General features: G+C 41.4%; 1 protein-coding gene across 1 annotated transcript in view; it reads right to left on the bottom strand.

Annotated features, from left to right (window-relative positions):
- Nucleotides 1–21,607, bottom strand: part of LOC136163986 (cytochrome P450 2J2-like) — a 32,283-nt gene extending 10,676 nt beyond the window's left edge. Inside the window, exons 1-7 of the mRNA XM_065928804.1 lie at nucleotides 21,398–21,607; nucleotides 13,166–13,328; nucleotides 10,295–10,444; nucleotides 9,908–10,068; nucleotides 5,590–5,766; nucleotides 3,045–3,186; nucleotides 2,506–2,693 (exon numbers count right to left, since the gene is read on the bottom strand). Coding sequence (XP_065784876.1) covers nucleotides 2,506–2,693; nucleotides 3,045–3,186; nucleotides 5,590–5,766; nucleotides 9,908–10,068; nucleotides 10,295–10,444; nucleotides 13,166–13,328; nucleotides 21,398–21,607 — 1,191 coding nt within the window. The remainder of the gene's footprint in view (nucleotides 1–2,505; nucleotides 2,694–3,044; nucleotides 3,187–5,589; nucleotides 5,767–9,907; nucleotides 10,069–10,294; nucleotides 10,445–13,165; nucleotides 13,329–21,397) is intronic.
- Between the last annotated feature and the right edge of the window lie 3,448 nt (nucleotides 21,608–25,055).

Here is a 25,055-nt window from a genome sequence, read left to right as displayed (position 1 = left end):
AAAATACTTAGGAGTATATCTACCTAAAGAAACAAAAGACCTATACATAGAAAACTATAAAACACTGATGAATGAAATCAAAGAGGACACAAACAGATGGAGAAACATGCCGTGTTCATGGATTGGAAGAATCAATATTGTCAAAATGGCTATTCTACCCAAAGCATTCTATAGATTCAATGCAATCCCTATCAAGCTACCAACGGTATTTTTCACAGAACTAGAACAAATAATCTCACAATTTGTATGGAAATACAAAAAACCTCGAATAGCCAAAGTAATCTTGAGAAAGAAGAATGGAACTGGAGGAATCAACCTGCCTGGCTTCAGACTCTACTACAAAGCCACAGTCATCAAGACAGTATGGTACTGGCACAGAGACAGAAATATAAATCAATGGAACAGAATAGAAAGCCCAGAGATAAATCCATGAACCTATGGACACCTTATCTTTGACAAAAGAGGCAAGGATATACAATGAAAAAAAGACAAACTCTTTAACAAGTGGTGCTGGGAAAACTGGTCAACCACTTGTAAAAGAATGAAACTAGAACGCTTTCTAACACCATACACAAAAATAAACTCAAAATGGATTAAAGATCTAAATATAAGACCAGAAACTATAAAACTCCTAGAGGAGAACATAGGCAAAACACTCTCCGACATAAATTTCAGCAGGATCCTCTATGACCCACCTCCCAGAATATTGGAAATAAAAGCAAAAATAAACAAATGGGACCTAATGAAGCTTAAAAGCTCCTGCACTACAAAAGAAACTATAAATAAGGTGAAAAGACAGCCCTCAGATTGGGAGAAAATAATAGCAAATGAAGAAATAGACAAAGGATTAATCTCAAAAATATACAAGCAACTCCTGAAGCTCAATTCCAGAAAAATAAATGACCCAATCAAAAAATGAGCCAAAGAACTAAATAGACATTTCTCCAAAGAAGACATACAGATGGCTAACAAACACATGAAAAGATGCTCAACATCACTCATTATCAGAGAAATGCAAATCAAAAACACAGTGAGGTACCATTACATGTCAGTCAGGATGGCTGCTATCCAAAAGTCTACAAGCAATAAATGCTGGAGAGGGTGTGGAGAAAAGGGAACCCTCTTACACTGTTGGTGGGAATGCAAACTAGTACAGCCACTATGGAAAACAGTGTGGAGATTTCTTAAAAATCTGAAAATAGAACTGCCATATGACCCAGCAATACCACTTCTGGGCATACACACCAAGGAAACGAGATCTGAAAGATACACGTGCACCCCAATGTTCATCGCAGCACTGTTTATAATAGCCAGGACATGGAAGCAGCCTAGATGCCCATCAGCAGATGAATGGATAAGGAAGCTGTGGTACATATACCCCATGGAATATTACTCAGCTGTTAAAAAGAATTCATTTGAATCAGTTCTAATGAGATGGATGAAACTGGAGCCCATTATACAGAGTGAAGTAAGCCAGAAACATAAAGAACATTACAGTATACTAACACATATATATGGAATTTAGAAAGATGGTAACGATAACCCTATATGCAAAACAGAAAAAGAGACACAGAAGTACAGAACAGACTTTTGAATTCCGTGGGAGAAGGTGAGGGTGGGATGTTTCGAAAGAACAGCATGTATATTATCTATGGTGAAACAGATCACCAGCCCAGGTGGGATGCATGAGACAAGTGCTCGAGCCTGGTGCACTGGGAGGACCCTGAGGAGTCGGGTGGAGAGGGAGGTGGGAGGGGGGATCGGGATGGGGAATACGTTTAACTCTATGGCTGATTCATGTCAATGTATGACAAAACCCACTGAAATGTTGTGAAGTAATTAGCCTCCAACTAATAAAATAAAATTAAAAAAAAAAAAAAAGAGAGAGAGAAAGAGGTTGACAACATTTGAAAAAAAAAAAAAAATACAGCGCAGGCTTGGACTCTTTTCCCTTTTGAGGTAGTCCCATCAAGGGGCTGTGAGTTAACGCTTGAAACAATATTATGTTAGAAACACCAGTACTGATGTGATTTTGGTTCAAGTGGTCCCACATGTCCCTCATAATTCAACACTTTCTGCCCCCAGGATTAAGAAGCAGAATTTTCCAACATAAGCCTGGCAGGTCCCTATCCTGTGAGAAGCTCTCCCAAGGCAAACGAAAGGACCTCCTAGCAAAGTCTGTCTGAGAATTGCTGCAGCTGTGTCCCCAGAAATACTCACAAGGCACATCACGGAGTAAGAACACTGAGCAATCTCGTAGCAAAGAAAAGCCAGTCTTTGAATAAACATATTTACCTAGGAATCCCCCTTCTCCTCCAAAACACCTATTAACTTATATTTGAACTAATCTTCTGAAGATCCCAAATGAAAGAAAAAATCTAGTATTCCACCAGCAAAAATACCTCTCCCCATAAGTAAGGAAAACATGTCACTTTTCCAGTTGAGATTCACACCATTTAACATAGAAACTTGGAGATCTGAGGCTGTGAGTGAGCCTCTAATTACCTTGACCAGGTGGTATCCATTCAGGGTGGTGTCCACCGTCACCTCCCTGGGCACGTTCATGGGGATGATGTTCCCAATTCTCTGCACCTCGTGGATGACAGCGTTGGTGTAGGGCATGGACTCTCGAGCTGCTATGCTCACCTTCTGTGATTGGCCGAGCACCCTGTCGATCTCAGCTTGGACTTTCTCTGGGAAAGAAGAGGAGGCTGTATTATTCTAATATTCCATAAATTTCCTTAAACCTGGTTAAGCTAAGGAATGGAATAACCACGATCAAAATGGCTAAAGCTATAGTGGGCTCTCCAGACTACTCCTCAGGGAGGTATGTGAGTGGGAAGTGGGCCCTGTTGTGAGACAAATCTGGCACCGAACTCTTGCTCAACAACATTCCTGCTACGAGTTCCTAAAACTTCTTGAGCCTCAATTTCATCTTATTAGTGAGGATAAATCAACTTTCCTTTTAGGAACATTAAGATTTATAAGAACTGATGTATGGAAGCACTCTGACCTGATCCAGGCACACACATGGATGTGCTCACCTTGGACTTCAGGGTACAGGGCCATGAGAAGCAACCCCCAGCGCAGGGTGGTTGAAGTTGTCTCTGTTCCAGCAAGGAAGAGGTCCAGGGTGCTGTAGATGAGGTTTTCGTCATGGAAACTCGAAGTAGCATTGCCTTTATGCTAGAAAGCATAGTGATTATTGACTTTTCAGATGATTCTAAGTTGCCACAGCACAGGGGGCTTCACTCAAGAGAGAATATGGAAGAAGACACCTCCTCCCTCTAGGAGAAATGACTTTCCCTTTAGCCATCCCAGGATGCAGAAACTTATTACTGCAGTATCATTATCATCCTCCTGTTCAAGTGCTGGAAGCTTTTGTTACTTTTGATGGATGAAAACGGGTCAGTTAATTTATTTTACTACCATAATTTGAGAGAATCTGTTATTATCCTGGGTCTTGTGGTAAAAAATCTGCCTGCCAATGCAGGAGACACCAGAGACACCGGTTTGATCCCTAGGTTGGGAAGATCCCCTGGAGTGGGACATGGCAACTTGCTCCAGTATTCTTGTCTGCAAAATACCATGGACTGTAGCCCATCATACTCTGGAAAAATTCCTTAGACTGTAGCCCACCAGACTCCTCTGTTCATTGTAGCCTGGTGGGCTATATCCATGGGACCACAAGAGTTGGACAGAACTAAGAGACTGCATACACACACGTGTTATTACATTGGAAAAACAGCCTTCAGTTCCAACGTTAGCCACAGCATTCACTATGTGTACAACTAGATCAATTCCTAAACCACTAATCATGTCTATAACTGGGGTGTAGCTCAGTGGTAGAGCTTGTGCTTAGCATGCATGAGGCCCTGGGTTCAACTCCCACACCTCCAGGGCTTTAATCTCAGCCCTGAACTAAGGCCCACAACTTATTTGGGCTTCCCTGGTGGCTCAGATAGTAAAGAATCTGACTGAAATGCAGGAGCCTGGGGTTTGACCCCTGGGTCAGGAAGATCCGCTGGAGAAGGAAACGGCAACCCACTCCAGTATTCTTGCCTGGAGAATTTCATGGACAGAAGAGCCTGGCAGGCTACAGTCCAGGGGATTGCGGAGTCAGACACAAGTGAGTGACTAGCACACACACAACCCTGTTTCTATTTCAATTGCTTTTTCCATAAAAAGGAAATAACAATATTCACCCATCAAGTGGCATTATGGATTATGAGAGTAGGAAATGGCATATAACAAATCCTCAACAAATGCTTTTACTGACACCAGAATGAATAAAATGTATTTTACTAAAGTACAATTCTCAGGTCTCCCCAGTTAAGCATCTCTGATTTCAATGGCCATTCTGAAAGGCACTCCAGCATCTTTACCACCTTCCTCCGGGAGCTTCAATGTGTCAGCGGTGCCCTGTGTGCTGTCCACAACTGCACACCTCATAGCAAGTGAAGTCTCCTTTCAGGAGGAATCAATGCTTCTATGAATACTATAAAAATTAGGTGAAATAGAGGAGACAGAAAAAATGCATCGTTCTTTCAACTCCAGGGAAGGAACAAACAATCTAATGAGTCCAAAATGATGACACTGATGCAATGATGAACATTAACCAGGGGGTTCACTGTGTTAAAGGATATACATCCAATTTAGCCTTTTTCCTGCTTTTTGCAAATAATACTGAAAAGTGGATGACATGGGGATGAGGGAGGAAGGCAAAAGTCCCTCCCACTTGAGGCTAAACTCTGGGCATCAGACTCAGTTTCACTTTTGTATTCTGTACTGGGAAGCTTGAGAAAAGTGTAGGAGACTAGGTATTGACAAGTAATAATAAAACAATGCCTCTTTTTCCTTTGTGTACAGATCTTTCATGTATGGGTAGAGGATAGAATAGATTTAAAGGAATGATTTGGCCTTTCCAAAGATTTCAAGCCAAATGGGTTACTCCTGCGATGTAGGAGATGTGGGAAGATCCCCTGGAGAATGAAATGGTTACCCTCTCCAGTATTCTTTTTGGGAAATTCCATGGACAGAGGAGCCTGGTGGACTACAGACCATGAGGTCACAAAGAGTTGGACATGACTTAGTGACTGAGCATGCACACAAACCAAATACTCTTTAACCAACATCTTTATTTCTAATTGCATCATCAATTCTGAGTTAATGATATTCATACACACTGTGAAATATTGCCTCTGTTTTTCTCCCCTGTGATAGACTGAATAATGACTCACAAACATATGAATGTCCTAATCTCTGGAATGGGCGAATACTTTTTGACAGATGGAGCTTTGCAGATATGATGAAATTAAGGATCTTGATATGGGAGGATTATCCTAGATTATCCCAGTGTACCATTATAGTCACAAGAGTCTATAAGGGGAAGTAAGTAGAACATAAAGAGAAGATGTGAGGATGGGGGCAGAGAATAAGCTACATCAATAGCTTTGAAGATGGAGGAAGGGGCCCTGGTTGTTTTCAGCCCCCAAATTTGTGGTGATTTGTCACAGCAGCATAAGAAACCAGAATCCTTTCACTTGTTCTTTAAGAACACTACTCAGGAAAACACCCAGGTTCCCTCACCTTTTCTATTTCCTGGAGATAAGCATCAATGAAGTCTCTCATTTCAGCAAGATTCCAGTCTCTCCTGTGGTTTTCAATCACATCGGCAACAAACATTTTCAGTTTCTCCCAGTTACTAAAGAGTTGTTGGTGGGGACCAGGAAGGAAATCCATTATCCTTGGAAAGACATTGTAGAGCTGATGGAGAAAACAAAACAGTCAAGTGGACAAGGGGCTGAGACAGTGTTCCACTTTCTATGTCTTTTCTTTACTTACACTTGACCCTTGGCATCATCCTTGACTCATCTTCTTTGCCTCAATCCACTTCTTTCCATCTGGCAAAGCGTTTCAGCCCTTCATTCAAAATATAATCAATTTTGAACCACTTTTCACTGCTCCATGCATTTGGCATTTTAGTAAAAACCACCACCATTTCTTACCTGGATTCTGTAAAGCCTCCAACAGATTTCCTGATTCTCTCCTTAACTCCCTTCCCAGTCTTTCTTCTACTGAGCAGCCTGAGGGATCCTTTAACAGTTTAATAGATTGTTTCACTGTTTATTCCTCAATATTCTTGTGACTTTTGAAGATGTTTAGACAAATTCTACATCCTTCTCCTGGCCTGGAGCTCTCCGTGTCCTGGCCCCTCACCCTCCTGTCCCTTCCTCTGCTGTAACTCACTGCCATTTTAAGTCTATTTTAGTCTTTCTAGTTCATCCCCATTGATCTCTGTGATAACGTCAAGGAAGACAGTATTTAGTCCTTTGCATTTGCTATTCTTTCAATTGCAATTGGTCTTCCTCTGGAATCTGTATAACACTAGCCTTTTATTTCATTCATCCTGATAATCCCCTAGGTAGCAGCACCTCTGGAACCCTTTCCCCACTCCCTTAATTTTGCTTTTTTTTTTTTTTTTTCATGGCAATTGTCTCTAGCATAAGAAAGTGAAGTTGCACAGTCATGTCCGACTCTTGGTAACCCCATGGACTGTAGCCTGCCAGGCTCCTCAGTCCATGGAATTTTCCAGGCAAGAGTACTGGAGTGGGTTGCCATCTCCCTCTCCAGGGGATCTTCCTGACCCAGGGACTGAACCCAGGTGTCCCACATTGCAGGCAGACGCTTTACCGTCTGAGCCACCAGGGAAGCACTGTCTCTAGCATATGTGTGTTTATTATTGTTTTTGTGTGTGTAAAATACCACTGTTTGGCTAGCTAGTCACCTATGTTAAAAATAGATATATATTTGATTATCTGCCTACTATGATGTATTCTCCATGTGGGTAAGATTTTTTAATAAAATTAAGTGACTTTTGGATATATTTTTTCTAATACTTTCTGATATAAAATAGATAGCACAACATAATGGAAAATTTCCTAGACTTACAATGAAACCGACATGGGTTTAACTATTAGCTCTGCTGCTTTCTCAGAAATTTGGGGGACAATAATAATGATGATAATGATGGTGATGTAATTTGTCATGACATTGGGGTGTCAGGATTACTTTCATGACCAAATCACATGAGATCATTAGTGTACCTAATGGACAGTCAGTGAACCACTATCTGGATTTGCTTACACATTCCAATATCTGCTTGGACACATCAGGATACTTCATTTCATCCTTAAAGAATTGTTTAAATAATTAACTGAAATAAAGTATGTGCAGTTGTCCATCACAGTTGCTGAACTACTTTGTGTTTCTAAAAATGCATCGTCAGTCAGTTCAGTTCAGTTGCTCAGTCATGTCCGACTCTTTGTGATCCCATGAATAGCAGCATGCCAGGCCTCCCTGTCCATCACCAACTCCCGGAGTTTACTCAAACTCATGCCCATCCAGTTGGTGATGTCATCCAGCCATCTCATCCTCTGTCGTCCCCTTCTCCTGCTGCCCCCAATCCCTCCCAGCATCAGGGTCTTTCCCAATAAGTCAGCTCTTTGCATGAGGTGGCTAGGGTACTGGAGTTTCAGCTTCAGCATCAGTCCTTCCAAAGAACACCCAGAGCTGATCGCCTTTAGGATGGACTGGTTGGATCTCCTTGCAGTCCAAGGGACTCTCAAGAGTCTTCTCCAACACACCATAGTTCAAAAGCATCAATTCTTCGGCGCTGAGCTTTCTTCACAGTCCAACTCTCACATCCATACATGACCACTGGAAAAACTATAGCCTTGACCAGACGGACCTTTGTTGGCAAACTAATGTCTCTGCTTTTTAATATGCTATCTAGCTTGGTCATAACTTTCCTTTCAAGGAGTAAGTGTCTTTTAATTTCATGACTGCAATCACCATCTGCAGTGATTTTGGAGCACAAAATCATAAAGTCAGCCACTGTTTCCACTGTCTCCCCATCTATTTCGCACGAAGTGATGGGACCAGATGCCATGATCTTAGTTTTCTGAATGTTAAGCTTTAAGCCAACTTTTTCACTCTCCTCTTTCACTTTCATCAAGAGGCTCTTTAGTTCCTCTTCAGTCTCTGCCATAAGGGTGGTGTCATCTGCATATCTGAGGTTATTGATATTCCCCCCAGCAATATTAATTCCAGCTTGTGCTTCATCCAGCCCACCGTTTCTCATGATGTACTCTGCATAGAAGTTAAATAAGCAGGGTGACAAATTACAGCCTTGATGTACTCCTTTTCCCATTTGGAACCAGTCTGTTTTTCCATGTCCAGTTCAAATTGTTGCTTCCTGACCTGCAAACAGGTTTCTCAAGAGGCAGGTCAGGTGGTCTGGGATTCCCATCTCTTTCAGAATTTTCCACAGTTTATTGTGATCCACACAGTCGAGGGCTTTGGCATAGTCAATAAAGCAGAAATAGATGTTTTTCTGGAACTCTCTTGCTTTTTCGATGATCCAGAAGATATTGGCAATTTGATCTCTGGTTCCTCTGCCTTTTCTAAAACCAGCTTGAACATCTGCATGGTACCCCTTTCCTTACCCCTGACCTACTACCCCATCCAACCATCCCAGGAATTTCTTTTCAGTGGGAATACTCAGCCAGGTACTCAGTGAGGTCCCAGACTTCCTAAGAGAGTAGAAAATGGAATTATTGAATGAGGGGTTATCATGATTAGAGGTGACAATACAGAATGTTTTTCAAAAATAACATTAACAATAATAATTATAATAGCTCACATTCATTATACCCCTTTCCTGTACTAGGATTCATTTTTTTTAGTCACTCAGTCATATCTGACTCTTGTGACCCCATGGACTATAGCCCACCAGGCTTCCCTGTCCACGGGATTTCTCAGGCAAGAATACTGGAATGGGTTGCCATTTCCTTCTCCAGGGAACCTTCTGACCCAGGTGTTGAGCCCAGGTCTCCAGCGTCTCTTGCATTGCAGGCAGATTCTATATTCCTTTACTGTGCTAGGATTCATGCTAACTTCTTATTCAGTTTTGGTGAGATGGGTCCATAAACTTTCAGGCAATGTTGCTTGTTAAAAATGAATGAAAGTAAATCCTCCTCTAGATACTCAAGCATTTACTTCAACACTTGGGTCTGATTTTCCCCTAGAAGCGTCTTCCAAATCCAGTAAAGGGGCTGAGAGGCCAATGGGTTGAGCAGAGGTTTTGACAGGCTCAAAACCCTAGCAGGACAAAAGGGGAGGACGGGGACTACTAAGGAAGGGGCGAGGTTTGGGTCCCTTAAATCCATATCTTACAAGTTTAGGAAATGGATAATATCATGTGTAGATAAAATTGTAAATTGGACAACCACTTCGACAGCTTTAATTATTTTTATGTCCAGGTGTATATGCAAGAGAAATGAGTGTGTGTGCCCACAGGAATGACTGAACAAGAATGTTCATGGCAGATTTATTTATAACATCCCCAAATTGGAAATCCCCAGGCGTCCATCAATCCCAAAGTGTTTTTCAAGAGAATAAAAATCAGTTTCATGTTCATGCAGTGAAATACTATGCAGAGTAAAAGAAGAGCAACTAAGAAATGAATCTCAAAGCAATGGACCAAGGAAGAGCCAGGCATAGAAGCACACATGTGAGGATCAAGCAGGTGTGGAACTAGGGAGGATATGGATAGGAGGAACTCAAAAGTGATGGCAATGTTATGTTTTTTAAGGAAAAAAACACAAGTGCATACATGGTTTGTCATGTAAAGTTTTGCACTTTATATGAATGCTGGAAATTTTCTTTGTCTATAGTAAATATTAAAGAATAATACCCAAAACAGTAAAATCAACAGATTGATTTCAAATAAGCTTGTGTTGAAAAAGATTAGATTTCAGCTAAAAAGGAAAGGGTGACTCCATCTCATCTGATTCTGATATCAGCCCCAAATTTTTTTCAAGACATGGAATATGAACTGTTTTACCTGGCACCACACTGATGTCTGCAGACACAAGACCTTATCCAGCAGCCTCAGCAGCTCCTGGAACTGATCATCCTGGTAGTCAAATCTCTTCCCGAAGGTGATGGAGCAAATAATATTGGAAACAGCATTGTTGATTATGAAGTGAGGGTCAAAAGGCTGTGCTGGTGACAGAAGAAGAGATGGAGCCTTCAGATAGGTTTCTTTTTCATTCCACTAAAAGCCTACTCTACATGATGTGTGACATAAACACTACAAAACCACCACCAAGACAACGACCCCAGGACCCTACAAAGTGCTGGTACTAGGACAGGCATGTAGGTATTGATAAGCTTCTGGTTAGTGAAAGCATGAACCACAGTCCCTGCATCTGTCCTATGACCCACTCACCATTCTCCTCTCCTATTGCCTGGATGAGGTAGGTGATCTCTTCCTGAATGCGTTCCTCTAAGCTCTTCCTTCCTAAACCGAAGTTCTTCAGAGTCATCAGGGCGAACCTTCTTTGCTCTTTCCATACCTGGCCATTGGACCTGATCAAGCCTGGGGAAATGAATGCAATGTTATGAAAAGCAAGGCAACAAGGTCCATGGGTGATAACATATCAGATGAAAAGGAGAAGCACTTTAAGGCACTTGAAAATTATTCAGAGAAGTAATCCCTAAGCAATGGATATAATGGCTTGAATTTACTGATTGCTTGCAATGCTGGGCACATTAGCATTTTTAACGCATTATGTAATTTAGTACTCATAGAATCTCTCTAATGTAAGTATAACCATTACTGCCAAATCAGCCTTCCAATTTTGATGATGAGAAAAATGAGGCTCAAGGGCAAAAACTACACTCTACATGGTCATCGAGTTAGTAAACATCTGAACAACATTCAAATTCAAGTCTTCCTGACTCCAAACCCCACACTTTGATTACTTGTCACATAAACACATTTAAGAATTTGCTATGCTACATACTAAGTATGAATTTATGGATTAGACAAAGTCAATATTCATAAGGAGAAAAGATCTTATAAATAGTAAAACATATAATAAATAAATATTTATTTATAAATTATATAATTTATAATTATAAATTATAAACAATTATAAATATAAATAAATATTTATAAATATTATAAATATAACAAATAAAATAAATAATAAAAGATCTTATAAATCACCCAATAAAACAAAAAAATGTGAACACTGTGCAGAAAGAATACCACAGAAAAAGGAAAAAAGAACACATCTTAATGTGTGCCATATGACTGCATTTATTTTATAACACAGGTGAGGCCACCATCCTCTTATTTCTTCATTTCATTGCACTCTTCAACTCCTTCTAATATCTCCCTTTGGCCTCCATCACCTTAGTGAAATAGCTCTTCCTACTGTTCAATCCAGGATCCTTTTCAGCCTCATATTGATGTCTCAGCAGCATGAGATGCTTTCTTCTTGAAACACTCTCTGCCAATGAAGACCAGAACATCACACTCTCCAGATTTTTTTGCTAATTCTCTGACTTCAGAGAAATTATCACACCTTTGGTTAACTTACCTTCTTTGATTCAATTTTGAAATGATGGAGCTCTTCAAGATTAGGTCTGAAGCCTCTTCTCTTCTTTCCCTATCCTCCATTTCTAGGAAATCTCCTCCACGCCAAAATTTCAAATGACATCTACTGATAGTCAACATGTGCTATTGTCTCTCAGCTTCAGGGGCATACACAACTGCCTGTTGCTCGACTCTCCTGGCTTCACATTCAGCATATCTATGACCGACTTCATGGTTTGCTCCATACAACTTCCCACACAGGCTAGCCAACACCTGTCCTCCTTCACAAGTCCCTTCTTTCCTATACCTACCCATTTGGGTATCCATCTCAACACTTCATTCTCCCTCTGTCTAGGTCATCATGTCCTATTGGACTTGCCTCCTGAGTAGCTTAAATCCATGTATCTTCACAGTCACTTTCCTCTTCTAACCTACTGTGCTATCATTTCTTGCTACCTCCCTCATCCAGGACACTACCTCCTCTAACCTCCAAGGCTCCATAGTCTCTTGCTCCTTTTATTCCATTCTTGATATTGCAGCTTAGATTAGTCTCTAAAACGTACAATGTAAATATGGTGATTCCTTCCTCTACCTGAAACCATTCAGGAGTCTCCATTGTTATTTGGATAAAAAGCAACATCCTTAACAAGAACGTGCATGAACTGTTTCTGGCCACACTCACCAGCTTCATCTGCACTTAATTATCTCTATTGAATCTCTGCATTTACTTCACTGGCCCCCTTTCAATTCCTCAGTTCACTGTCCTTCCCACCTCAGAAACTTTTCATATTCTATTCTGGATTTCTTCTTCAGCAGATTTCTGGATTGCTTCTTTACTTTAATACTTGTCATTTACTTCATTAGCTTTTCCTGAGCCTCAAGACTAGATTAGATATCTGTCATAAGTGAATCCTACTCTTCATAACAACGAGGCCTTAAATTATTTGTGTAATTGATATTGTCTTTCCTGATCACTTGTAAGTTATAGGAAAACAAGGATTTTGTCCGTTCTACTCACTGTTATATAACTAGAGCCAAGCACTAGGTTCACATTATAGACATAGAGTAAACGGATGTAAAGTTAATAGATGCAATATTTCAAAGAGGAATTGACAAACCACTACGGGAAAAAAAGAGTGCTTTGGTAGAAGAATAGATCTTAGTTTTTCATTCAGATTTTTTAAAATGTAAGTTCATTTACCAAGTTTATTTTGTGATCATTTTAAGTATTCACGCCAAACTCTTCCATTGACAGAAAACTTGAGATACTTTGTAGGCACAGCTTTAACAATAGAGCATAAGGAATTAGAAACAAGAAGGGATCACAGAGTCAGTAGGAGGAAGATGATCTACATATTTTTCTAGGGGGAAAGATTTGAAGATTTGAATGAGAAAATAGAAGAGAGCCTGAGAACGCAGCATTGCCTTTCCTCTCCTTAAAAAAACACATCACATCACTGAGTGATGAGGATACTTATTTATCAAAGCATCCAGAGTGAGTTCATGCAGGTGATGCCACTTCTCCCAAATCCTTTGACATTAGGGCTGACTGGGCCAGGTTCCCTGAGGAGGTGACTTCAACAGGAAATGGGGTCACTCAGCTTCTTTGAGGGGCAGAGATTTTATGAGGGGCCTGGTTCCTGGGAGTGTTGGAAGCACTTTCAGAGACCACAGGAATATCAAACACATGCTTCTTATTTTGGTCATGGAACTTACCTCTATTGTTAAAGATACGTTTCTGAAGAGGTACCCTGGGGCGGTTTACAAAGTTTTGTTCCTGGTAGACAAGGGCTTCTTTGATATAGGGCAATCCAGTTATAACAATGGAATGAACTGCACCAAAATCCAGGCTAATAATGTTCCCATATTTCTTCACAATCTGAAAAAAAGTAGAAGAGTCACAGTTGGATATGTACATGTCTTCGTGTCCTGGATGGAGGATGTGCGGAGCTGCGGTGGGGGGTGGGAGTGGAGAGTTGTAACGAGTGGAATCTGTGTGTGTGTGTGTGTGTGTGTGTGTGTGTGTGTGTGTGCATCTTGGGCTATTGGGAATATATCTACCTGTTTCCATTTCTCCTGTGCTCAACTAGACTTCCATTCAATTCACTAGAGAACATAGACATTCATTATAAAACTCATGCATATATTCAACTTACTTGAATTGAGTGAGCTTATGTGTCCTGAGAATAAGGCATAAAAATATAATAAAGTAAACAAAGGTCTCTTACCTTACGCATCTTAGAATTTAGCGAATGGAGACAATTCAGCACATGTGACTCACCAGAGAAGTCAGAGGTGTTTAGTGAAAGACTAACATATCAAGCATGGACTTCTTAGTGCATGCTATCTGTTTCATCACAAGAGGATGTCTCCTTCCTCAACAGGTTCTAGATGACAAAAATGTCACTCTGAGGCAGGGACTAGATATGGAGAAGCAAATACTAGCTCGGGAGTCATGTTAACTCTGTGATTGACTGAGATCTCGGGATAGTTTCTTCACTTTTCTTGGAGCCTCAGGTCCCCAGCTGTGAAAGGCAGAAAACTCTTCCTCAGGGGACAGAGAAAGTCAAGATTTTGACCAGCAAAAGTAATAATCACAATACTAAAATTAATAATAAATTATTTATTGTTATTGATCTACTTGGAAGTGTATTTTAGTGAAAGGATTTGAAGGAAGTGGCCAGAGACTGGATGGATGGAGCCCACGCAGTGATCAGGCCAGACAAGTGATGCCTGGTATGCAACCAACAACTGGTTTTTCCTTGAATTTGTTACTATAAAGTTTTGAAGAATGGGAGAGGGTGGTAGATCTAGAAATAAGCATCGACTATGTGCTTGGCATCCTGGCAGTTAACTGATATTCATGACTTGTTTAATTCTTATAACAACCCTAGGATTTATTCCCAGGTTTCAGAAAAAGAGGCACAGAGATATAGAGCCTAGCTAATGAGCATAAAGTAGGGCTCTTTCTAGCTCCCTCTGTATGACTCATCCTTAAATGAAAGCATGAAGATACTCTCTTTCCTTCTGAGTGATGAATTCTCTAGGGTTAATGGGTCATTTTACTTTATCAATTTCACGAGTCCAATGGGATGTGGGTAGTGGTGATATGTGCATCTTCTGGGTCGTGTCCTTAAAGGAAAGTTGCTTCTCATCACCTCCCACTTTCTCCTTGTCATGGTACAGTACTCACACATGACACTGTTACAGGACCAGAGCAGAAAGACAGAAGCATTGCAGTTTTCGGATGACCTTGAGGTACAAAGCAGCCTTGTTATCCTGGTCTTCCTGCCTACATCTATTTCTACTTGTGAGACATAAATACATTTCAACTGTTTCCCACTACTGTATTTTGAAAACTTTTGTTACAAGTAGCCTGATGTATATCCTCATAATACCATTATCCACCTTATCTATCATTTCCCAACCATAGCCAATAAGAGTTCTTCATATTTCCTGAATGTTCTCTTAATAAGTCATATAGCTATGGCAGAAGAAGTTTAGAAAAGGGGGAGAAAATAAGGAAGGTTCCCATCATGCCATACAAATAGGCCTATTTCTTCACTGCTCTGTCACTTTGTTTTGGCTCATGTCACTTTCTCCTATTTAAAAATCTTCTGTCTACTTTATTCCACATAACCACTTGCCTAACAAGCCTTTCAAGTTCAGCCAAATTTATTTCAACACTCTACAGAGGTTATCACATGGCTTCTTAATCACAGTGAATCCACATAATGATATTTCATTTGGTTACCCAAAAGTGGGTTATAACACACATTACATCATACATTCTCTTGTACTATACCTGCCATATGATAAGCAATCCATAAACATCTCTTGGATAAAGGAATCTTTGAATAAGTCAATTATTCATTAACTATACCAAGAAGCAGAAGATATTAAGAAGTTCAGTTCAGTACAGTCTGTCAGTCGTGTCTGACTCTTTGCAACCCCATGAACTGCAGCACGCCAGGCCTCCCTGTCCATCACAAACTCCCAGAGTCTACCCAAACTCATGTCCACCGAGTCAGTGATGCCATCCAGCCAACTCATCCTCTGTCGCCCCCCTTGTACTACTGCCCCCAATCCCTTCCAGCATCAGGGTCTTTTCAAATGAGTCAACTCTTCGCATGAGGTGGCCAAAGCATTGGAGTTTCAGCTTCAGCATCAGTCCTTCCAATGAGCACCCAGGACTGATCTTCTTTAGGATGGACTGGATGGATGTCCTTGCAGTCCAAGAGACTCTCAAGAGTCTTCTCCAACACCATTGTTCAAAAGCATCAATTCTTCCATGCTCAGCTTTCTCTATAGTCCAACTCTCACATCCATACATGACTACTGGAAAAACCATAGCCTTGACTAGACAGACTTTTGTTGGCAAGGTAAATATGCTGTCCAGGTTGGTCATAGCTTTCCTTCCAAGGAGTAAGCATCTTTTAATTTCATGGCTGCAATCACCATCAGTAGTGATTTTGGAGGCCAAAAAATAAAGTCTGACACTGTCTCCACTGTTTCCCCATCTATTTGCCATGAAGTGGTGGGACCAGATGCCATGATCTTAGTTTTCTGAATGTTGAGCTTTAAGCCAACTTTTTCACTCTCCTCTTTCACTTTCATCAAGAGGCTCTTTAGTTCCTCTTCACTTTCTGCCATAAAGGTGGTATCTGCATATATGAGGTTATTGATATTTCCCCGAGCAATCTTGATTCCAGCTTGTGCTTCTTCCAGCCCAGTGTTTCTCATGATGTACTCTGTTTATGAGTTAAATAAGCAGGGTGACAAATTACAACCTTGATGTATTCCTTTTTCCTATTTGGAACCAGTCTGTTGTTCGATGTCTGATTCTAACTGTTGCTTCCTGACCTGCAAACAGTTTTCTCAAGAGGCAGGTCAGGTGGCCTGGGATTCCCATCTCCTTCAGAATTTTCCACAGTTTATTGTGATCCACACAGTCAAAGGCTTTGGCATAGTCAATAAAACAGGAATAGATGTTTTTCTGGAACTCTCTTGCTTTTTCGCTGATCCAGCAGATGTTGGCAATTTGATCTCTGGTTCCTCTGCCTTTTTTAAAACCAGCCTGAACATCTGAAAGTTCACAGTTCACTTACTGCTGAAGCCTGGCTTGGAGAATTTTGACTCCAATTACGCGGTAGCTTGAACATTCTTTGGCAGTGGAATGAAAACTGACATTTTCCAGTCCTGTGACCACCTCTGGTGGCAAGAATATACAGAAGAACTGTAAAAAAAATATCTTCACGACCCAGATAATCACAATGGTGTGATCACTCACCTAGAACCAGACATCCTGGAATGGGAAGTCAAGTGGGCCTTAGGAAACATCACTACGAACAAAGCTAGTGGATGTGATGGAATTCCAGTTGAGCTATTTAAAATTGTAAAAGATGATGCTGTGAAAGTGCTGCACTCAATATGTCAGCAAATTTGGAAAACTCAGCAGTGCCCACAGGACTGGAAAAGGTCAGTTTTCATTCCAATCCCTAAGAAAGGCAATGCCAAAGAATGCTAAAACGACTGCACAATTGCACTCATCTCACATGCTAGTGAAGTAATGCTCAAAATTCTCCAAGCCAGGCTTCAGCAATAAGTGAACTGTGAACTTCCAGATGTTCAGGCTGGTTTTAGAAAAGGCAGAGGAACCAGAGATCAAATTGCCAACATCCGCTGGATCATCAAAAAAGCAAGAGAGTTCCAGAAAAACATCTATTTCTGCTTTATTGACTACACCAAAGCCTTTGACTATGTGGATCATAATAAGCTGTGGAAAATTCTGAAGGAGATGGGAATTCCAGACCACCTGACCTGCCTCTTGAGAAACCTGTTTGCAGGTCAGGAAGCAACAATTAGAACTGGACATGGAAAAACAGACTGGTTCCAAATAGGAAAAGGAGTACATCAAGGCTGTAATTTGTCACCCTGCTTATTTAACTTCTATGCAGAGTACATCATGAGAAACGCTGGGCTAGGGGAAGCACAAGCTGGAATCAAGATTGCTGGGAGAAATATCAATAATCTCAGATATGCAGATGACACCACCATTATGGCAGGAAGTGAAGAAGAACTAAGTGAAGAAGAGCCTCTTGACAAAAGTGAAAGAGGAGAGTGAAAAAGTTGGCTTAAAGCTCAACATTCAGAAAACTAAGATCATGGCATCCAGTTCCATCACTTCATGGCAAATAGATGGGGGAAACAGTGGAAACTGCCTGACTTTATTTTTGGGGCTCCAAAATCACTGCAGATGGTGACTGTAGGCATGAAATTAAAAGACGCTTATCCTTGGAAGGAAAGTTATAATCAAGCTAGATAGCATATTAAAAAGCAGAGACATTACTTTGCCAACAAAGGTCTGTATAGTCAAGGCTATGGTTTTTCCAGTAGTCATGTGTGGATGTGAGAGTTGGACTATAAAGAAAACTGAGCATGGAAGAATTGATGCTTTTGAACTGTGGTGTTGGAGAAGACTCTTTCGAGTCCCTCGGACTGCAGGAACATCCATCCAGTCCATCCTAAAGGATATCAGTCCTGGGTGTTCATTGGAAGGATTGATGTTGAAGCTGAAACTCTGATACTCTGGCCACCTCATGCAAAGAGTTGACTCATTTGAAAAGACCCTGATGCTGGGAAAGATTGAAGGCAAGAGGAGAAGGGGACGACAGAGGATGAGATTGTTGGATGGCATCACCGAGTCAATGCACATGAGTTTGGGTAGGCTCCAGGAGCTGGTGATGGACAGGGAATCCTGGCGTGCTGCGGTTCATGTGGTCTCAAAGAGTCAGAAAGGACTGAGTGATTGAACTGAACTGATATCAAGAGAAGTCAGATAGCCTAAGTAGAGATTGGGTGTAGGATTCAAATAGTCTTAGGTTCAAGTCCTTTATTGACCATTATCAGTTTTGAATAACTTAGGCAAATCATTTGACAGATTTTAGTCAGTTTCCTCAGCCTTAAAATGGAAACAATATCAGATGAGGCAGTAAGATACGTATGCATAGCCTGTAAGCTTTACAGCAAGCACTTAAAGTGGAATATAAAGAGATATACTAAAAAACACTACAGATCCATTAAAATGGATCCTTTGAAAAGTGTTTAAGTGACTCACAGTAAGAGTAGAAAGGGGAAACAGAGGAATAGAAAACAAAGTGAAAAACAGAAATAGTAAAACAATAGACTTTAGCATTCACACATCAAAAAATACACTAAATATATATGATCTAAATTCACCAATTAAAAGAGTTTGGTAGAATGAAAAAATAACTGACCTATAAGTTACATAGAAAAACTCATTTTAAATATAATCATAGAAGTATGCTAAAAGTGAAAGAATGGAAAATCATATGCTATGCAAACATTAACCAGAGGAGAGTTGTTGTGGTTATATCAGATAAAGTTCAGGCAAAAACACTCATCACAGATAAAGAGAGACATTATGTAATAATTAAGTTCACCAAGATGCCAATTCACCAAGTGCCAATTCACCAAGATGACATAGCAATTTTAGTGTCTGTGTGTATGCCATAACAGAGCTGCCAAATTTATTAGTGGCTCAGATGGTAAAGAATTCCATCACATCCACTAGCTTTATTCATAATGATGCTTTCTAAGGCCCACTTGACTTCACACTCCAGGATGTCTGGCTCTAGTCCATGGGGTCGCAAAGAGTTGAACATGACTGAGTGACCAGTACATATAACACAACAATACATACATACACACCAGAACTGAATAAACACATACACAAACCTCTATTTTCCAGTTGCAGATATCAGGACTGTTAAAGTAATTGATAGAATTAGTAGATAAGAAATCAACAAGGGTACAGTTCAGTTCAGTTCAGTTCAGTCACTCAGTCCTGTCCAACTCTTTGCAACCCCATGAATCGCAGCACGCCAGGCCTCCCTGTCCATCATTAACTCCCGGAGTTTACTCAAATTCACGTCCATCGAGTCAGTGATGCCACCCAGTCATCTCATCCTCTGTTGTCCCCTTCTCCTCCTGCCCTAAATCCCTCCCAGCATCAGGGTCTTTTTCAATAAGTCAACTCTTCACATGAGGTGGCCAAAGTACTGGAGTTTCAGCTTCAGCAACAGTCCTTCCAATGAACACCCAGGACTGATCTCCTTTAGGATGGACTGGTTGGATCTCCTTGCAGCCCAAGGAACTCTTAAGTGTCTTCTCCAACACCACAGTTCAAAAGCATCAATTTTTCGGTGCTCAGCTTTCTTCAAGTCCAACTCTCACATCCATACATGACCACTGGAGAAACCATAGCATTGACTAGACAAGGGTACAGACGCACTTAAACAACACAAACATCTAATAAGGTCTACCTGACACAGAGTACAGAACACACTTCTCAACAATAGCAGAAGACATATTGTTTCAAGTATCTATCATGGGTCATAAAATCAACCGTTACATATTTGTTCAAGGTGAACATCACACAGTGTATGCCCTCTGCCCTAATGGACTCCAGTTGGAAATTATTAACAGAAAGAAAACAAGAATATTTCACAATACGTGAAAAACAACGCATTTCTTAAAAAGGGTATAGGTTAAGGACTTTAATATTTTAATACTAATCCTATCACTTAGCAATAGCAATGGGGTGCTTCTTCCAGAAACCGGTAAAGTCATGTGCGTCTGAACTTTGTAATATAGGCTTGTGTTTAACCTTTTCCAGGCCTTCCTAGGGAACTAGACCTATTATTTGTTGAGTGCCGACTATAAGCTATGTTAACACTGAACATTCCTTTTATTTCATCATCACAAGCACCTACCACAGAGCTGCCTGTCATGAAGGTACCTGTCCTGAGAGGCAGGGAAACAGGGATAGTATTGGGATAGATTCTTGAGATAGTATTGGGTTGAAGAGAATTTTAAGGAATTCTGGGTGACCACAGTTAGGGAACCCTGAAGGGAGAAGACTATAAAGTGGAAAGAGGCTACAAGAAGGGATCCTGGAGTGAGCTCTAGGAATATGAGCTCTGGGAAGGAGCAGGAAGCACTAAGAAAACCTAGGCAGAGGATGACATTTTTAAGTGAATACTTGACAGTGATTGCAGATGGAGGAGCTTGAAGGTGGGGGCTCTGTCTTGGTAGGGATGGGAGCAATGTAGTTGAAAAGTGGCAAGGAGTATCACCATTTTACACATGGGAAACAGAACCTCTAAGAGCGAAAGCTTAGCATTCCCCCTCCCCTAACCAGGGATAATAATATTAAAAAGACAAAGTGATCATGCTCTAAATAGAATGTCCCAGTAATATGTAAAAAGACATAATTAAATGATTTAAAATATGTATTGTGTCTGTTACACTTGAGGCTCCAGTAAAAAAGAAAGAGAGAGAGAGAGACAAAGGGTCACTTGGTCAATCAAAAAGATTTACGGAGGATGCAGAGTGGGTTCTGAACCATACTCTATTCAAGGATCCCTGGCATGAGAGAAAATATGCATATGACTAAACTCCAGTAGTCACGTACAGATGTGAGAGATCGATGACAAAACAGGCTGAATGTGAAAGAACTGATGTCTTTGAACTGTGGTGGTGGAGAAGACTAAACAACAACAAAGCTCCTGGCAGTATGTGAGGCTTCATTTGAGTGCTACAGCTCAATATTTACACTTTTTCCATCATCTAGATGGACCAAGAAGCTCTTTATATTTTGCACAATAAACCTGTACCACCACCATACCCCAAAAGCACATCTTGTCTAGTACACTTAAATAGTAAACAGTTAACAATATTTCATCCCTACAAATCACAGGTTGAATCATGCCAGTTGCATAGGAGAAGAGAGAGGCTTGTAGCTGGATGTACCTGGGTGACCACTTTAGGCTCTGAATCCCCAGGTTCCTACCCTTGGTACCCAGAATGGCCCTGGTCCTGCAGGTCAGGGTCAGGATGCACTTGGGCACTTTCACCTGCTCCTACCTGCTGAGGAATCGGGTTCCCCTTCCCCACGTCCAACTGGAAGAAGTTGCCTATGAAGGGCAGGCGCAGGGGCCCTGGAGGGTAGTTCTTTGGGCGCTGCCTTTTGAGGAAATCAGCAAAGAGGAGAAAGACAAGGGCTCCCAGGAGGACAGTGCCAGGACGGAGCGTGGTCCAGAGGGAAGGCACCAGGGAGCCCAGTGCCTCCAGCATGGCTGCTCTGTCTGGTTCCTCTTTAGCAATGAGAGGTAAGGAAGGGCCCTGCACCTATGAATTTATAATCCCTGCACAAAGCCTTTCCTGCCCTGTGTCCAGGCCCTGCCCCTCCCTTCCTGTCAGGCCCTATCTTCCCTCCCTTCCTCTTCTGTCCTTCCCTGCCCCCACCTCTCCTCCTCCCTCCCCACCTCCACTCAAGTGAGCCTTGCCCCTTGTTCCTCTTGGCACCTGGTCCACTTTACCCTTCCATGACTCACCTTTTCCTCTCCTCTTTCCAATTTGTTGTTCAGTCCCTAAGTCCTGAATCTTCCCCACCCCATGGAGGCAGCACATCAGGCTTCTCTGGGCCATGAGTCAGCAGCGGCCTGCTGCAGGGGCAGAGGCTCTGGCAATAGCAGTCCTGGGAGCCACAGCATGTGGCGTAAGTCCCCTTGAAGATCACCACTAGCCCCACTAAAGAGCCACCAGGCGGACAACTCACCAACTGGAGAACAGTTATACCAAAGAAGTTCTCGCACTGCTGGGAAAGTTCTAGGTCCCACAACAGACTTCCCAAACTGGGGATCGGGCAAAGACACTGAGGAGCCCCAGGGAATCTGACTTTGAAGGTCAGTGGGATTTGATTACAGAATTTCCAAAGGACTGGGAAAACAGACTCTTGGAGGGCAGAAACAAAACCTTGTGTGCACCACGACCCAGGAGAAAGGAGAGGTGACCCCACAAGAGACTGAATCACACTTGCCTTTGTGTGTTTGGGAGTCTCTGACGGAGGCATGGGTTGACAGTGGCCTGCTGTGGAGTCAAGAGCACTGACTAAAATAGTCCTGGGAGCCACGGCATGCTTGCATAAGTGCTTTTGAAGGAGGTAGCCATTATCGCTGTTACCCCTACCACCTGAGGCCAAACTACAGGGAGGGAACACTGCCCCACCATCAGCAGTGATTGGATTAAAGACTTACTGAGCATGGCCTTGCCCACCAGAACAAGACCCAGTTTCCCCCACAGCCAGTGGCTCCCAAAGAAGGTTCAAACATCTACTACATAATTGCATTCATCTCACATACTAGCAAAGTAATGCTCCAAATCCTCCAAGCTAGGCTTCAACAGTTATGTGAACCGAGAACTTCCATATGTACAAGCTGGCTTTAGAAAAGGCAGAGGAACCAGACATCAAATTGCCAACATCTATTGGATCATGGAAAAAGCAAGAGAATTCCAGAAAAACATCTACTTCTGCTTCATTGACTATGCTAAAGACTTTGACTGTGTGGATCACCAAAAACTGCAGGAAATTCTTAGAAGAGATGAGCATACCAGACTACCTTACCTGCCTCTTAAGATATCTGTATGCAGATCAGAAAGCAACAATTAAAACGACATGGAACAACAGACTAGTTCCAAATCGGGAAAGGAGTACATCAAGGCTGTGTACTGTCACCCTACTTATTTAACTTATATGCAGAGTACACCATGCAAAATGCCGGGCTGGATGAAGCACAAGCTGGAATCAAGATTGCCAGAAGAAATATCAACAACCTAAGATATACAGATGACACCAGCCTTGAGGCAGAAAGTGAAGAGGAACTAAAGAGCCTCTTGATGAAAGTGAAAGAGAAGAGTGAAAATGCTGGATTAAAACTCAACAGTTAAAAAACTAAGATCATGGCATCTGGTCCCATCACTTCATGGGAAATAGATGGGGAAACAAAGGAAACAGTGACAGACTTTATTCTCTTGGGCTCCAAATTCACTGTGGATGGTGACTGCAGCCATGAGATTAAGAGATGTTTGCTCCTTGGAAGAAAGGCTATGAGAAACCTAGACGACATAGTAAAAAGCAGAGACATTACTTTGCCAAAAAAGGACTGTATGGTATTTCCAGCAGTCATGTATGGATGTGAGAGTTGGACCATAAGGAAGGCTGAGTGCTGAAGAATTGACACTTTTGAACTGTGGTATGGAGAAGACCCTTGAGAGTCCCTTGGACAGCAAGGAGATCATACCAGTCAATCCTAAAGGAAATCAACCCTGAATATTCACTGGAAGGACTCATGCTGAAGTTCCAATACTGTGGCCACCTGATGGGAAGAGCTGACTCATTGGAAAAGACCCTGCTGCTGGGAAAGATTGAGGGCAGGAGGAGAAGGGGACGACAGAAGACAAGGTGGCTGGATGGCATCACCAACTCAATGGACATGAACTTAAGCAAGCTCCAAGAGATGGTGAAGGACAGGAAGGTCTGGCATGTTGCAGTCTATGGGGTCAAAAAGAGTTGGAGACAACTGAGTGACTGAACTAACAAATGAGTCTCTCCAATCAGGGAGCTTGCACAAGATTCTTATCCATCAGGGGACAGTACGTGAACTGAGAAATATCAGCTGCACAAGCTGGATTTAGAACAGGCAGAGGAACCAGAGATCAAATTGCCAACATCCTGCCAACTGGCCCCCACCTGATCCTCTCCTCTTGCTTTTTTTGTTTTGTTCCATCTCCAAGTGTGTTATTCTCTGAGACCAATGGTGCTCTAGGGTTTATGGTCATGCATCTCAGAGTGCACCAGACACTTGAGCTGTGCTTTTCAATCAACTTCTCACTAAAGGATTAAAACCCAGCCTCATGAACAATCAGAAAAACAGCAGCAGCACATTTCTTGTGAGCTCTTATATGTGAAGCCCTGAACTCACGTGTTTACATGGATTTCTTCAATGATAAAACTGTGCAGATACAGTCCTTTGTTCCATCTAGCAGTTAAGGAAAAGGAAACATCTTTTCAAGCAATATTTGAGGAAATTTGTTGCTAGAAGAACTTCTTCATAAGAAATGTTAAAATAAGTTCTTCAGAAAAAAGGGAAGATATGTAGATCAGACACTCAGATCTAAATAAAGTAAGAATATTAGAGGAAAAAAATTAAGGTGCATTAAACCTCTTACTTTCTTTTTCTTAACTGGTCTGATGCATAAGATTTTGTTCAAAATAAAATATTAACATTGTATTCAGTGATTCTAGCTTAGAGATAGTGGTATGCATGATGTAGTTGGAAAGGACAGAGGAAGGAATTAGGAAAGTTCTATTATAAGGTACTTGCACTAATGATCAAGCATTGTAGTGGAGTTCAAAGTGGATTTGAGTCAGCTGGAAATGTATACTGTGAACTATAGAGCAACCACTGATATTTTAAAAAAGAAATATGACTCACATGCTAAGACAGAAAAGAAAATGGAACTATACAAAATGCTCAGTTAAAACCAGACAAGAGAGGAGAAAAAGTGAAAGGCAAAACCCCCAAAAGCAATGAATACAATATAGTAATGACTACAGTAGTTAACAGTCTGTATCAATAACCACACTAAATGTTAATATTCTAAACACACCAATTAAAAGACTGTTTCCCAGAGCCCATTAAAAAAGACCAAGAATTGTTTCAGATGATTGTTTTCAATGTTC

The sequence above is a fragment of the Muntiacus reevesi genome, chromosome 1 (assembly GCF_963930625.1).
Source record: "Muntiacus reevesi chromosome 1, mMunRee1.1, whole genome shotgun sequence".
Classification (NCBI taxonomy): Eukaryota; Metazoa; Chordata; class Mammalia; order Artiodactyla; family Cervidae; genus Muntiacus; species Muntiacus reevesi.
This window is presented reverse-complemented; position numbering and strand designations above follow the sequence as displayed.